This window comes from Acyrthosiphon pisum, chromosome A1 (assembly GCF_005508785.2).
Source record: "Acyrthosiphon pisum isolate AL4f chromosome A1, pea_aphid_22Mar2018_4r6ur, whole genome shotgun sequence".
NCBI classification, from domain to species: domain Eukaryota; kingdom Metazoa; phylum Arthropoda; class Insecta; order Hemiptera; family Aphididae; genus Acyrthosiphon; species Acyrthosiphon pisum.
The window spans coordinates 127,990,419-128,006,984 of record NC_042494.1 but is presented as its reverse complement, the minus strand read 5'-3'; the positions used below and the strand labels follow the sequence as shown (position 1 = coordinate 128,006,984).

At 27.1% G+C, this 16,566-nt stretch overlaps 1 protein-coding gene across 1 annotated transcript; it reads right to left on the bottom strand.

Annotated features, from left to right (window-relative positions):
- Positions 1-6,290: 6,290 nt before the first annotated feature.
- On the bottom strand, positions 6,291-12,990 carry LOC100160317 (exocyst complex component 4). The gene is made up of 15 exons (XM_001942557.5): positions 12,641-12,990; positions 11,842-12,173; positions 11,604-11,769; positions 11,198-11,361; positions 11,023-11,137; positions 10,488-10,745; positions 10,214-10,335; positions 10,062-10,122; positions 9,742-9,863; positions 9,370-9,547; positions 9,082-9,302; positions 8,128-8,314; positions 7,865-8,050; positions 6,732-7,085; positions 6,291-6,674 (listed from the first exon to the last, which is right to left on the bottom strand). The coding sequence occupies exons 1-15, from the start codon at positions 12,692-12,694 to the stop codon at positions 6,498-6,500; spliced, it is 2,697 nt and encodes an 898-aa protein (XP_001942592.2). The 5' UTR covers positions 12,695-12,990; the 3' UTR covers positions 6,291-6,497.
- Positions 12,991-16,566: the final 3,576 nt, after the last annotated feature.

Here is a 16,566-nt window from a genome sequence, read left to right as displayed (position 1 = left end):
CCCCCCCCCCATTGGCTTATAATTACCTTCGTAAAAAGTTTTGAGAGGGTCGGAGATTTTCCAATTTTCCCCTCCCATTTAGCTATGTCGTTTTTTTTTTTTGATCCCCCCTCCCCTTTCAGAAATCATGTCTACGCCCCTGACAAGTATATAACTCACCTATGTTGCTATAAATGTATTACCTACATTAAATATTATGTAAATCGTATTATAGTAAAATTTGAAAATTTAAAAATGCTAATATAACAGGGCCACCATTTCAGTTTTATAATGGGGCTGACAAATTTTTAACCTGGCCACATTTTTCTACCACCAGGCCGCAGTTATAACAATGAAAATTGAAATGTTGCCATGTTGGAGTTATTTCTAACCTTACTATTAGGGATGAAAAGTAATTTATATTAAGTGATAACACTGATAGAAGTATAACATATTATGTGTTAATATAAATTTTCTTTCTGTATCTTTAATATCTAAGTATATCTATGTACCTATATCCCTTTATTTATAAAATATTTTTATCTTTTATTAATTATTTCAATGAAATCAATTATTTAACTGATACATCGGGCATCGGCACCAGCATGAAATTAAGGCAGGCCAATATGATACGGCGAAAAATAGGGCCGCCAATGTATACCCTGCGATACCCCAAATGGCACCCCTGCCACCTGTAATATAAATATTTAGTGAACATTTCATCGAGAGTGTCTAGGATTATTCGTTTTTGAAATACAACAAAATATCAAAAATCGAGCAATAGAAATTCGATAATTTACTGCTGAAAAATGTATGTTAATGTAATAATGTATAAACTTTTTTTTTTGTTACAGGTTGAAATATATAATCTTCTATTAAAATGTTTAATCTTAGTTATGAAAATAAAAACTTGCATTTTTAACTGAAATATAATTTACAAAATTTTAAAAAATTTTCTTGGCTATAAATTATTTAAGAGGACGTTGCACCCGCATGTGTCTCTCCGTCTTAATGTACAACATAGTAATAACTGTTTTGCGCGGAAAAGAACCGAGAACGCTAGTCATACCAACAAACGAAATTTTCACCACATAAAAAGGAGAACTTTGGCTGTGCAATAGCAATATCGTTTTTATTTTTTCGTTATCGGGACTTCAAAAAAAAGTTATTAAAATTTGAAAAACACAAATAATAATGGATTTTGAAACAATAAGAACTTTTTTTGTATAAGTGATATCAAAAACAATAAAAACAATATTGCACAGCCAACGTTCTCCTATTTTTATGTGGACATGTGGTGAAAATTTCGTTTCTTAGTTATGACTGTAGCCTTTTATTTATTTATTTATTTATTTATTTATTTATTTTATTTACGCCGTGACAGGCATTAATTTAAATACAATATTTTGTTGCTAAAATTAAATATAACAAAGACAGTTGAATAATATAGTAACAAAGAAGAGAAAAAAAAAAACTATAGTATAATATATGAAATAAATATCTGGTAATAATGTGGAAGACTATGCTGAGTTAAGGCTACGTAACATTCTGTGGAGAGGGTGGTTGAATCCATAGGAAGTGCGGTAGTAAGGTAATTGATAAAGGGAATGATTTCTAGTAGAGTGAGACGGAACACGGAAAGAGATAGAAGAGATTGGTTCGTTCCCGCACCAAAACGTTTTTGCTATGCCGTTCGTGTGTAAGATGGAGACAACATATGCGGGTACGACATCCTCTTAAAAAGAGTCAACATTTTTAATGTATGGTAAATGGTAATTTTATAATTTGGAGAAAATTTCAAGTGTCTAAGGCAGAGGTTTTTGGTCATTTAACAAATTTTGTGAATTTACATTCTAAAATTCAACACTACACTTGAGTAAATAAAATAAAATACCAATATTAAAATATTTTTATAACTTTTATAACTTATAATTATTATCATTCAAAATGTAACTAGGAACAGTCCTTACAGTTTCGTGGGGGGGAAAAATACGCCCGACAAATTCTCTTTTAGAAAAGACAAATTTAAATTTATTCACTGCATGCGCGGCCAGTAAGTAATTAAAAAAAAAATATATTTGACCAAAATCCTAGTGGTGGGGGGGTGGACTGCTGGTTTAGGGTTATTTGTTTTTGAATTACAACAAAATACAAAAATCTATAGATTAAAATTCTTTAATTCACGAGTGAAAATCCAATATCGTAATATTCGTAATAATTTTAAATTCAAACCCTCATAAAAATAATTAATGTTACTTTCCGATAGAATAATAATAATAATAGGTACTATATAGAAAGTTTTTCAAAGCATTGAAACCAATAAAAATAGATTTAATACTATACAAATATAATAATTAATATTCCTTTGCTTGCCATGAAAAGAAGTAACCCAATATCGCGATCTTGAAGATCTATTATATTTATATTTTATGGACCCTGTAAAAATCACACATTAATGGGTGGTTTAACAAATTAATATTATATTTTAATTTATTTTATATATTTGTTATTGTAGGTATTTGAATGTGTTATCGCATGGGTAAAACATGATTTGGAGCTGAGTAAAAGTTATTTACCAGAACTAATGGAACATATGTACGTTTGCCATTATTAATATCTAGGAATGATGTTTGATGCAGTGTATAATTAAAGATGTAATTATAATGTAGTGTAATTTAAGCAGGTCTTTGCACCCAAATGATTTATTCGGGTTTCTGGTTTTGGGTGCCGCATGTATTCGGATGTTCAAACACCAGAATAAAAAAACAAAATTAACGTTTTGGTATTGATAAAAGTTATTATTCGGATTAATATTGGTTATACGGGTGATGAGTAGTTCAGAAAAAACTTAATTTTTAGATTCTGAGTGGAACGATAAATGTATTGATTTTACAATGATGTGTGTTTTTTTTTTTTAATTAATTAATTAATTTTTTTTTTTTTGTGTCTGTCATCACCTTTTAGGACAGTAAAAGTGCTTGTATTTTCTTCAACAGTATCTTTTCTGGAAGGAAAGTGAATCTAGTTGGTACTTTGGGGGGTTCAAAAGTAAAAAATTCGAGAAAATCGATTTTGGTTTTTAGTGCAACTCTAAAACAAATGACCGTAGGTACATAAAATTTTGACTGAGTGTTTATATTAGCATTTTCTATACACCATAACATTTTCCAAATATTTTGACTTACGTTGAGCTGTTTACGGACATTTGTAGTTTCCATTTTTTTTATTTTTTTTTATATAAATATCAATACAATTTTATTTGTTGGTTAAAAAACCTTGAAAATTTAATAGAAGGTTCCTATTATATTGTTTCAAAGGCGGATGAAAAATATTAAAAATCCATAGTCCCAATTTTTTTTATAAGGATCTAAAGTTCAAATATTGACAAAATACGTAAAAATGACGAAAATTTGCAAATTATTTTGAGTTAGAAATTCATGAAAAATTTTATTTTTAAATCTAAGATTTTAAAATGTAATACAAGATTCCTCATAAGTTTGTCTACCTTTTTCAAAATAAAAATGTCTACAAGCAAGTCAAATTAAATTGTTATGAGTGTTTGATACTCACTCGATTTCTCATGTTACGATTATCTTATTTTATTGTAATTAAAAAACGAATGATTGTAGATACTTAAAAATTTCACTGAACGTTCATATTAGCATTTTCTATATACAATAAAATTTTGAAAATAATTTGACTCTTTTTGAGCTTTTTACGGATATTGTTAGTTTTAAATTTTTTTAGTTTTTTTTTCTATAAATATCAATAAAGTTTTCTGTTGGTTCAAAAAGTGTAAAAATTTAATACAAGGCTCCTGATATATTGTTACAATATCAGTTGAAAAATATTAAAAATACATGGCACAATTTTTTTTTTATAAGCATTTAAAGATCGAATTTTGACAAAATGTATCAAATTTAAATTTGAATAATTATTTTGTAGTTAAAAATTTATAAAATGTTCAACTTTTGTATCTAAGAATTAAAAATTTAAAACAAGATTCCACTTAAGTAATTAATTCTGTTTCCAAAAAATCTAAAAAATACATGTACACAGTTTATTTTTATAGTCATTTTAAGTTCAAATTTGGACGAAATTACATATTAAAAACCTAAAAAAACTATTTTAGTTATTTTGTTGTGATTGTATAATATTATTCGTGGGTACTTGAAACTTCTAAAGTATACTATTATATATCTATGATAGTACCACGGTTTTTTGTTGATGTATAACGCGTTATAAGTACCTAATAAATATTATGATATGATTAATTTGGAATTTATTATAGGTACCTAATATAATATTATGTCTTATACCTAGACTAACATACCGTCTCCGCTCAGAATCGTTTTTCTTATACAATGATATTATATCATTGAATTCAAATTTAATACCATCCATTATACAGTGACCCACTTGTAACCTACTGTACAGCAGAGCGAAATCCACTTACCCACCTTTTTTTATAATGTTTTTAATATAATATTTATCAAATTTTAATTATTAAAAGAAATTATACAGATATATTATAACCTATTATACAGAAAAGCCAGGAATTTTTACTTCACATAGTTTGTTTTAGGAAATTACGGGTCGACATTTTTACAGTCGGCATAAATTATATTTCAGTCAGCAAATACTTGATATCACCGGGGGGGGTTAAAATCGTAAAACTTTGGCTCTGTGTAGGAGGATGGCCCGCAACTGTTCCCTAAGCCCCGGCAAAGGTTGGCTGGAAGACCGAGAGCTATATAGAAACAAAATAACATATAATAATATTAGTAGGCATCAGCTATACGGTTTAATCAACAATAGATTAGTTAATTATTATTTATTTTATTGTAACTACTGTGTTGTCTGAATTATTAATCGTTAATAAATTACAAGTGGAAAATAGGTAACTATGTTTAGTTTTTTTAGAATACACGTAAGCCCTCATGGTTTACTTAGTAAAAATTGATGCTCCCCAAATTTAAAAGTCAATTTTTTGATATGCAAATATTATACTTAATTTACAATATTAATATACCGGTAATAATACCTGTACAAATAGATAAATTATTGAACACTACAATTATGAATTCTCTAAGAACGGCTTGAGACTATTGAATTGTATGAACATAATTTTGTGTTATGACACACGTCCATGTGAAACGGCCCTTTCATTCGGAAGTTCAGAATTATTCGGAAACAATCTTAGGTCTTATATAATTGTATATATTAATATGATCTAAGGAAACCACGAACTACTACATGTAGTAGTTCGTGAAGGAAACAATAAATTACTAGGTACGACTCGTTTATTGCTATCAGTCACCAGTCTGATATGGAATGATATTTTAACTTTAATCCATCGGTTGTCGAGGGTCTGTAAATATGATGGAAGTCCAATAATCAATGAGACGCAAAAAAGAATACAGGTGTCAAAGTACACCCTACTTGCAAGGCTCGAAGAAAACCAGTATCTAGGCAAGATAGGTGATCGTCTTATAGATTTAGACCCTCAGCTAAGAGCACAAACATAAATATACTGCAAAAGCAAAACCGTGCCAACGTCGGATGAGTTCCATTCCCATGTGGAACTTCTGAAAAAGTTAAACGGGAACGAGTTAAATTCGAATTTGCAGCCAAAAATGCTAAACGACGTAAACGCGTAAAGTCGCGCAGACTAAGACATGAGACACTGAAATTGTCTAGTTTGTTCTAAACAATTAACAAAGTATCGAAGGTTAAATTTTTTGGATTGACAGAAGAACTGCTTCTACCACCGACCTAACTCATGCATGATGAATTATTAGAATTCATGCTTGCATACCGAGTCTGAAATCGTTCATTGAAGTACAATGAGCCTGTGTACTGGCCGTGTTCTAGATCGAAGGTAGGAAACTTATATCTTGGGGTCCTGCCTTAGGGCTTAAACAAGAAAAATAATGAAGAAAAAAATCAGTATTAAAATAAAATATTTTTGATTGTCAATTTATTACCTACCCCTACGTGATCCGCGATTTGGACCGAGGGCTACCTATTGCCAACCCTATGTGTGTTTTGTCAGTCATTGAACAAATTCCTCACGATGAACCGCCAATAGGTATGTCATTGATATGCAACAATGTAACATCAGACTGAACATCCATCTGAAATCTGAATATCTAGATATTTTAATTTAGGAGCTATAAATTATAAAAAAAATATGAAGATTGGAACATAATTATGTAATCAATAACTATAGTTAAAATGTTTAATACTTGTCCTGTACTCCTGTATATAGTTATATAAATGTAGAAAAATAAAAACTATAAACAAAATAATACGTACAATTTTAAAAATGTTTTTATATATAAATAATTAGTGTATAAATAACTAGGAATATCATTATAAACTATAATACTTTTTAATATAAAATTACATAACAGTGATATATTTGTTTAGTTTAATAAATACTAAACAGATAAGCAGTTCATTATACAAAAATATGATATAATATTATTTATGGTTACAATTTTTGAATAAAATGATTATATTAAAAATGTATGTTTAGTCTGTGATAGAATATCAGATAATCTCTTTAAATCATTTTGCAAACTAGTTGTTTCTTCTACATTTTTATTACTTCTATGAACAATTTGAAGCAAATTTAAATATTCTGCTTCACTGAAAGTTGCTCCTTTTTCCAATATCTCTTCCAGTATTTCCTACACACAAAAGTACAAATTTATGCTTAAAACTTTTTTATTCTTTATTTTGTTTACCTTTGGAGTGCAGAGTAACAATTCATAATAATGAACTGTTTTTTCTAAAGTAACTTGAGATGCCCCTAACATTGCAGCTATGTTGTATTTTAGCATTGTAATATCACGTATTCTTTTTCTAATTGCAATTTCATCAATCATTTCTATATTACGAGTATGGTTTACTAAACTTTTTGCCATAATTTCACCAAGTCCTTCAAAAATGTATTGAGATTTACTATTTGAAATTGCATTCAACATAGCTTCATGCAATGCTGATACAGATTGATTAAGATCCAAAACTTTGGGTTCAGTTGTGTTTCCAATAGCTGATTCAAAACTAGGTAATAGGTAGTAAATACTTTGAGCACGCACCTACAAATTAAAATAAATTATTAAATTATTACTTCTATATAAAACAAAGATATTTAATTTGAGAGTTAGCCACTATAATTTTTTAGTCTGGTTGTATTTATTTTATGAAATTTTTTTAGTAAATAAGAAAAAATAGTACATATATATTGATTGAATATTTGATTGACTATTCTCTAGATCTGACTAATAGATTATTCTCTGAGATGTTATGTATAAACATTTATTATCAAAACTAAAATCTTGTATCATATAATGGACATATAAGTAGTAAAGCACAGAATAGTTATTCTATGATATAAGCTTAAATGTACATGTCATCCAAGTATCTACTGCAATAATAGCAAAACTCATGGAAACAAGCAGATTTATGTAGTTATACATTTTAAAGTTTACTAAAAATTTAGAACAAATAATTTTGTACTTTATCAGTGATTAAAAATACATTTTATTTCATGTCAAAAACAATAAACTTAAAGGGAAAACATTGCCTAGAATATTTTGTTATGGGGTGTGGAGAGTCTAATAAGTTTTGACTTATAAGCTTGGTCTGTATACATATCTGTGGGCGGGAGAAATCATGGGGTCCTATGTGGTTTTACTTTATGGTTACACAACTGGTTAATTTTAAATGGATTATTGAACTGCTTTTGACAGTATTGGGTCTCAATCGAGAAAGCGATAGTAAATATGAATGCAACTAAAATTATAGTGACCAAATTTCTAATTAAATACCATACAGCAAACAGAATAACAAGTGTTCCTGGTATCACAATACTTACTTCTAAATAAAGGTACAAAAGTATATTATCTGAAATATCTTGGAAGTCTTTACCCAGTTGGTGTAAAGTTTCAACTAGTGACAATGGTAAATTGTTATTGTCTGTTTTAGAATTGTTCAGTTTGGGGACTAAATAATGTTTTGATTCTGGATTTGAAATCTCATTTAATTTTTTTCCAAACCATTCCTACATAGAACAAATTATTATGATAAATTATAAAATAATTTTAAACAGGAAATTATTAGAAAAGCAGTGTAACTTGCCATGCTTTCCAAGAGGTGTGCCAAACACCGAAGTTGATTTATATCTGAAACACCGGTTACTTTAAAATCATTGCCTTCTAAGTTCTCAAACAACTTATCAGCTTCTTGGGTATATCGTTTTAGTTCATCCAATGAACTTTTTTTTGACTTATTTTCATATTCTCTTCTCACCCAGTTGTGAGATTGTCTGAAAAAAATATTTATGCTAGATTATATATTGTACTCATGTACTGAGCTGCAATTATTAATTACTATTTTTGAATTATTTCTATCAATATAATATGTATAAAAAAATCATATTTTTTATAATATTTAAGATTAGACAGATAAATGTGTATAATATATTATTCAAATATTATACAACAACATTTACTTAATTTAAGAATTTATAATTGGGTTACACTGCCGAGCAACTGCCCATGAACACTAGCTCCTATTAATAAGTTTTATCAAATTTAACCATTGTACTAAAATGTATTGCATAGATTATAAATAAAATGTTTAATAAAATAAAAAAAAGAATTTATAGATTTTCTATACTGGTTTTTAAGTGAATGTTTGATCCAATGATACATTTTATTAAATTGCATTTAAAAAGCATATTATTTTAAAGATTAGAACTGCGTGGAATGTGGAGATTTGTAATACAAATATACAATATATTAGAGTAATAATCGTTAATAATTAAAAATACTTATATAAAATATTATGCTTTTTTTAAATAATGTTAATTAAATTAAATTTTTATAATAATTCCAAATTGTTTAGTAACTATTGCAAAATAGTATATTTTGTTTTTTATAAGTAGATAGATATTTAAATCTTTATTTTGAAAATATTTGCCACATAAATGCAATGTACAAGCATACTTTACAAATATTTATTCCATTCAACACAGTCTCGGTAACTAACATGTTTGTATATATTTAATTAATAATAGGCAATAGTTCTTACTTAAGATAGTCAACTAAATCATGTTTTTGAATCCATAAATAACTAACTAGCTTGGTAGTATTATCGCAAGATTTTATATTGGACGTAAATAAGCTATCGCAAGTTTCTTTATAGCTTCTACTAATGCTAACCATGATCATTAAGAAATGTGATGCATATTCTGGCATGGTGATGACTAACTTTTTAATTTGACATATATTATTCCATATGCTTACTGTACTCTAAAACAAAAAAATTTTAAAATTAATATTTTAATAAAATTATATAACTTTCTATTTAATTATATACTGATAATAATGGTCTTGAAATGATTAACTCCTGCATTTGTTCTGGTGTAGTAATTGCATGCCAAGCATCAGCTTGCTTGGTAATTGATTCAACTGTAGTGGCTACTTTACTATGCTGACGATCAAGAAAAACTGTTCTTATGTATTCATTAAGCCATAAACTTAAAGTACATGTACTCCTACAAAAATATTAGAATTTAGATTTTTTGTAAACAATATGTATTCAATAAACATAAATTGGAAATCATTTTTTTCTTCATATAGGTATTCAATATAAGTGTATTCAACATACTTAGGTATATTTTTTGTTTTGTTATTTTAATCTAATCTACACAACATTATACATAATTATTAAAATCTAAGACTCCCTTACATATTCATTGATTGTTCAATTTGTTGTATAAACATTGTGAGTGGCTCATATATATAAATAATATTATCTGAACTTGAAGTACAAATCATTGTGTGTGTCTGTGTTATACTGGTAAAAGGTCTCTACAAAATATATACAATTATTAATATTTTTATTACTGTTTTATAAAATGAAAAACATATAAATACATTAGGAGTCATATACCCATTATTAAAGGGTAATAAGTAATAACCAATAAATAGTAAAGTAATATAGCTTTTCTAATAACTAAATAATACTGAATCAGAAAACCAAAATATATTATACTAGTAAATACTTACTTCTAACAAATCAGAAGAACTTTCAAAAGCATTTGAAAACTTAAAAAGACACTGTTTAGGTCTACAAAAAAAAAAACAACAACAACAATTATTTATTTTAAAATTTAGAATGTGTATTACATAAATTAATAATTAAATAAATAGTTAATTACCGTTGAATCTTTTTCTTTGAAAAAAAAACATTCAGATCAATATTACTAAAAATTGGTGTAGATTTTATAACTAAATCCGAATGACTATTTACATCCAAATAATTACTTAAGAACATTTGCACCTGAAAACATAAAACTCTATTATAATCTAATGAAATGCAACTTTTATGTATACTTTTTATACATTATTTAATAAGATTTTAATATTATTTTTATCTTAAAAAGCAAATACTGGAAGTCACTGAATATAAAATTATATTAATAGTTTACTTACAATAGACTCAATATTTTCCCAAACATATTTAAGATCATATTTATTGACATTGGCTAATAGTTGTTGATCAACTACCTTATCCAAGCTGCACAAAAACAACTGGTGTGCATCAACAACCGAATAAAATTGTAAAATGACTCCATTTACTAAAGTTACTAATTGTTCTCCAGCATTTTTTGATTGATTTGTTGTTGATATTTGTTTTGTAGTTTTTTCAACAATTTCAACTAATTGTGTTTGCATTGTAGATTTCAATTTCTGAAATACAATATAATATATAGTCACAATTTAATACAATTGAATTAATTATTGAAAATAAAACTATTAAAGTCTGTGACACGAAAAGTGGCCCCTGTGCACCGCGACCCGTTGCTGCTTCCCTACCCGTTAGCCATTGGTTCTCAACCTATACCACATACAGCGCGGGGGACGCAGTGCCAGACACCCGCTCGTAATGTGAATCACTGAGGCGAAACTGCTGATAGGTTCGTGACGGGCAGGTGCCACTTTTCATGTCGCGGACTATAGTACTCACTTCAATTGTATCATTTAACTTAAAAAGTATGGCAAGGCACTCAACAGCTATGGGGACAAATTTTTCAGTATCAAGCTCATTAATATCAGTCTCATTATTATCATTTAAAATGTCTCTGTAATAAATTTAAAAAATAAATAAATAAACAAATGTATGCCTAAATTAATTTAGTTACTTGTGTGTAGTAATTTGTGGTATATATTTGTATGATCTTCTTGTACTTTGACCAAATGAGGAATTATATCCATCTGACCCAGTACGACGAAATGATTTAGCTGATTGTGGTGAAATAACATATATATGGTTCATTAATTCGTCCAATAATCTATTGTATAGAGCCTGATAACAAATATATTAAATATTAAATGCATAAATTATAGGTTTCTCGTTGTTGTGTTATTTTAATCTTTATTTTTTATTTGTATAATTAGCATACTATTAAACATAGGGGTAAATCTTATATATTATATTGGTAAAAAAATCATAAAATACGTTCAAAGATAAAAAAACAAATTATTAGTGAAGGAGGAAAGACATCATAGTTATAATACAAGTTATAACTCTATTTTAATTTATATTACTTGTTTTTTGTGTTTCAGTTCCACTCTCAATTCATTTAATGCATCTATATTTTTCAAATCATTATTACTTATTTGTAATGTTTCCATCAACAATTTAGTACATTGTAAGTATTGATTTTTTGATTCTAACATGTTCAATTGAAAAGGCACTTCTTTAATTTGTTCACTAAATAAAATATATTATATCATATACTTAATTATTATATATAAGAATCAGCAATTTATATGGATTCCTTACATTTGAGTCAATTGTGTTAACATATGATGTTGCTCAATACTCTCAACATAAAATTTTCTTAGTTCATCCCGTTTACATCGTAACAAAGTTTTACATGCAAGAAGCTTCTGCTTAGCAGCATGAACTCGTTCTCTAGATAAATTAATTTCACTAGACACTGATGTAAATAAATGCATAACACGAGCAAGATTTTGATGTTCCATAGAGATCAATTCCTCTAATTTTTGATCACATCGCTTATATTCTCTCTCCAAAGCAGTTTTTTCAATTTCACGATGTTCATTAGATTCAGTTGCAGACAATGCTCGAATCATGGTCATTAGTAATCCGCTCTATAAAAATTAAAATAAACAATTAACATGATTTCAATTAACAATTTATACAAAGAAAAATGAAAATTATTATTAAGGTCCATTTGGTTATTAAGACATTAAGGTTATTGAAATTTTCCATCAATTTAGATAAGTAAACCTTTAAAGCAAACTCTGTATATAGTATAATTATAGATGGAAAATAGTCTTGTATTCACTAGGTTAAGATTTATCAAAACAACATCTTTACACTTAAGGCACATATTATTATGCCATGTTGATAATTCACAGGTTATCTGCATACTATGTTTTAAAACTTCATTATTAATTAACAATTATTGAGCTCAAAATAAAACTTAGATGTTAAAAGGAATACTAGTACAATCTAAATATTTTTTATATTGGTATTCAAATATATTAATATAAGTGAGAAATATTTGATATAACTTATAGTCCATAAGTACATAATTTAAATTATAAGAACTCACAGTTTCCTTTGGAGTCTTAATACCCCGTGGTGGTTTACTTGGTGGATTTGCCATGGTTAAGATTAGTAAGAATTAATTTTCGAAAACTATGTAGGTATTCTAATATTTTTTTTTTAACTTAGGAAAACTTGATTTTCTTTTTAGAAAATTAGTATTATGTCAGATAATATTTAAAATTAAACGTGAAATCAAGTTTAAAAAAATAAATGATTGACAAACATATCTTTACTCTTTAGCATGTAATAAACAATAATCAAAATTCAATAACATAATAAATTAAATTATTAAAAACAATTTTGTACATTTTAAATTGTAATGTTAAAAATTAAAATCTCAAATAAATTCTGTAATTATCAATTATTTTCTCCAGTGATAAGCACCTGTTTGAAAAATGATAAGGTTTTGATAAGAGCATGAAATTAAAAAGTTGCTACCAATAGTTGCTATCGAAATTACCGTATGTTCATCAGCTATAAATTATAATTAAGCTATTAAAATTAAGTGAACTAAGTTATTCAAGTATCCTGATCCCGCATCCCCGCGCTTCAATTCGAACTTCAAAACATTGGAACTAAAGCAAATAAATGCCATGACATAACTAAGTAACGAACTACGTTAATTATATCATGCTAAAGGTACTCTATACAGGGTAAATCTATACTATACAAAGGCACAAAGCTGAAAGCCGTAATATAGGCTTATGCGTATAATTTTAGATTATCCAAATTTGGGGACCGGCAAAGCCTTCCAACATCCGAATGTCGGGATGTATCGTAGAAAACCACACGATATTATTCATTCATATTTGTCAAACTTACATAAACTGTAATTCATAATATAATATTTTAAACATAGGTATACATAATATAAGCAATATTATAGTTTTGAATACCTTTTTTCTTGTATTTACTATGTGTAGGCCGGGCAGACACGTATACAGGGGGGGGGGGGGTAAACCAAAATAAATAGTTGTGTAATTTAATTATGTATATAGATTATGAACCCTCCAGAAATCTACTATGAACCCCCCTACATTTTTTTTTTGTACGTGCCTGACTATGCGTAGGTAACATAATAATGTGATAGATTTACAATACTTTTCGTCACGCTGTCAGGACTTGAATGTTAGTAATAAAAATTATACTTACGTCGTGTTTGACGATGAATTTTGTACTTTCATATGACGTGTATATTATATAGGTATATGATATTGTGGAAAATAATCGATTTTTATTTCGGGGAATATTTTCTCATATTTACTACTCAGATCTAATTTATAATTTTTAATTTAGTATTCATTGGATATTCTTGAGCATTTTGAAAATCATTTAAAACAAATTGAATTCTTCATTTCTCTGCACAGGACAACCGGACACATTTTAGATTCTGAGTGGAACGATGAATGTATTGATTTTACAATGATGTGTGTTTTTTTTTTATTTTTTTTTGTGTCTGTCATCACCTTTTACTTTTTAGGGCAGTAAAAGTTTTAAGATTTTCTTCCACAGTATCATTTCTGATAGGAAAGTGAATCTAGTTGGTACTTTGGGGGGTAAAAATTAAAATTCCCAATAGGTTTCAAAAGCGCCGGGAAAAACAAAAGAAAAATTAAGGAAAAACGGGAATTTTTACGCAAAATCTGTTTTCGAGAAAATTTATTTTGGTTTTTGGTGTAACTTTAAAACGAATAACTGTAGATACATGCAATTTTCACCGGTTGTTTATATTTCCATTTTCTATACATGATAAAATTTTAAAAATATTTTGATTTGTTTTGAACTGTTTACAGACAATTTCAGTTTCCAATTTAATTAGTTTTTATTTCTAGGAATGTCAATAAAACTTTATTATTTGAGGAAAAATACTTGAAAATTTAATACAAGGCTCCTACTATATTGTTACAATGACATTTGAACAATATTAAAAATCCTTAGTCACAGTTTTTTTTAATTAGCATTTAAAGTTCAAAAATTGACAAAATATGTAAAAATCACGAAAATTAGCAAATTATTTTGAGTTAATAATTCGTAAAAATTTTTCTTTTTAGAACTAACATTTTAAAATGTAATACAAGATTCTTTATAGGATAATCTACCTTTATCAAAAAAAAAATGTCTATAAGAAACTCAAATTAAATTTTTATGAGCGTTTGAAATTCATATTTTTACAACATTTGATATTTACTCGATTTCTTACGTAACGATTATCTTATTTTGTTGTAATTTAAAAACGAGTGATTGTAGAAACTTGAAAATTTCACTGAATGTTTATATTAGCATTTTCTACATTTTCACTAATATCTTAGTGCTTAAATCATTTGCTATATACCACCAAAGGGGTTTTGAATGTATTATATAAATCATAGTGGTGAAAGGCAGATGGATAACTACAGACTACCCCTTAAGTGGAATTTGTGATAAAAATAACTCTTAATATTGATAACTGGATGAATTTCATCATTATTTCATTCACAATTAGGTGCTAAAATGACAAATTACTATATAATTTATGATATGCCATATGAGTATACTAACTAGGTAGGTATATCTTAACTTCTAATAAATAACTGCGTAGTCTGTATTACAAAATATGAATATGAGTATTGTATAATTATGCAAAAAATCCATTAAAATAATAAATAATAAATAATAACAAATTCATTTTATTAATTCAATAAATTAAAGACAATTAAAACTAAATGAAAATAATATTATAGTTAATATATTATTTTCAGAACATTAATTAGCTTACTGGGCCAGTGAAGACAATAGATGCTAGTATAATTTCATATGACTACGTCTTATAGGCGGAATACCATTACCGCTTAGTAGACTGTATTCGTCGCATTCGTACACAATATCATTTGTCACTGGTGGATACTTCAGTACACGGCAGTTGCAATATCATAGAAAGTAGAAACTGAAAAAAATATTTTAACTTGAGTCACATAACATAATTACAATATTATGATCACACGGCGTTTAGGATAGGCTTTTTCGCTACACCGCTGACGCGTTGGTCTGTTTTCCCTGAATTGTATTGCTTTGATTGATCGTTAAAACTTAAAGTTAAAATACACCAAAGTACCATAATACAAGTGAACGAGTAAGACTATTCGTGCAAGTAAAATGTAACAGTTATTCAAATTACTAATATAATATATAGTATTTTATAGTATGACGAATGATTAATACCTGAAAACATGGTTGGAAAACATTTTTCTTCTAATTAAACGAAACAAAGTTTTATTCGTTTGAATACTACGTATATAAATGATTATTTTTTTTTAAATTGTTATCAATGCTTTCTTTAAAAAATGTATTACCGTAAAATGGGTTAACTTTGATAACTTTTTACTGTTTTATGACAATTTTACTTTTTATTTTATGGATAACTTCTGTAGTATTAACGATAAAACTCTCAAAATTAAATACAAGTTACAGCTAGTTATGATCAATATTTTAACGTTTACATTTTTAAATTTCTGATGTTATCTTTTGACATATCAATCTTTTTAATATGCTATCAAAGTTACACAAGGTAGTGGGAAACTTTGATACCTATATTTCTTAATGTGATATAAAAGTAACCCCATTTTATGATAAAAAAATTAAATCATCATGGTACTCTAGTGATTAAATATTATACAAAATGATAATGTATATTTTGTTTATCAAATTTAAATTTAACTATTAATTAATTTTTATTTTAAACGTCGATTATACGTGTACACTTTATAGTACATCATAATAATATAGTATACGAAAATGTATATTTTATTTTTAAATATCATGAACGGTATAATATACTGCACACGAATTATATATATATTATGGTGTAAGAAAAAATATTTTTGAAAGTCGAAGTTTATTATTTTAAACACACTGTCTATATATTTGGTTTTATATTATTCTAAACAATAAAAA

What these genes read in the sequence shown, in the direction of transcription:
- LOC100160317 (XM_001942557.5), bottom strand. Translation starts at nt 12,694, where the DNA reads ATGGCAAATCCACCAAGTAAACCACCACGGGGTATTAAGACTCCAAAG. An exon ending in TTTTGTACCTTTATTTAGAA is followed by an intron (nt 7,086 to 7,864) that starts GTAAGTATTGTG and finishes TTTAATTTGTAG; the next exon opens with GTGCGTGCTCAAAGTATTTA. An exon ending in TGTTACTCTGCACTCCAAAG is followed by an intron (nt 6,675 to 6,731) that starts GTAAACAAAATA and finishes TTTTGTGTGTAG; the next exon opens with GAAATACTGGAAGAGATATT.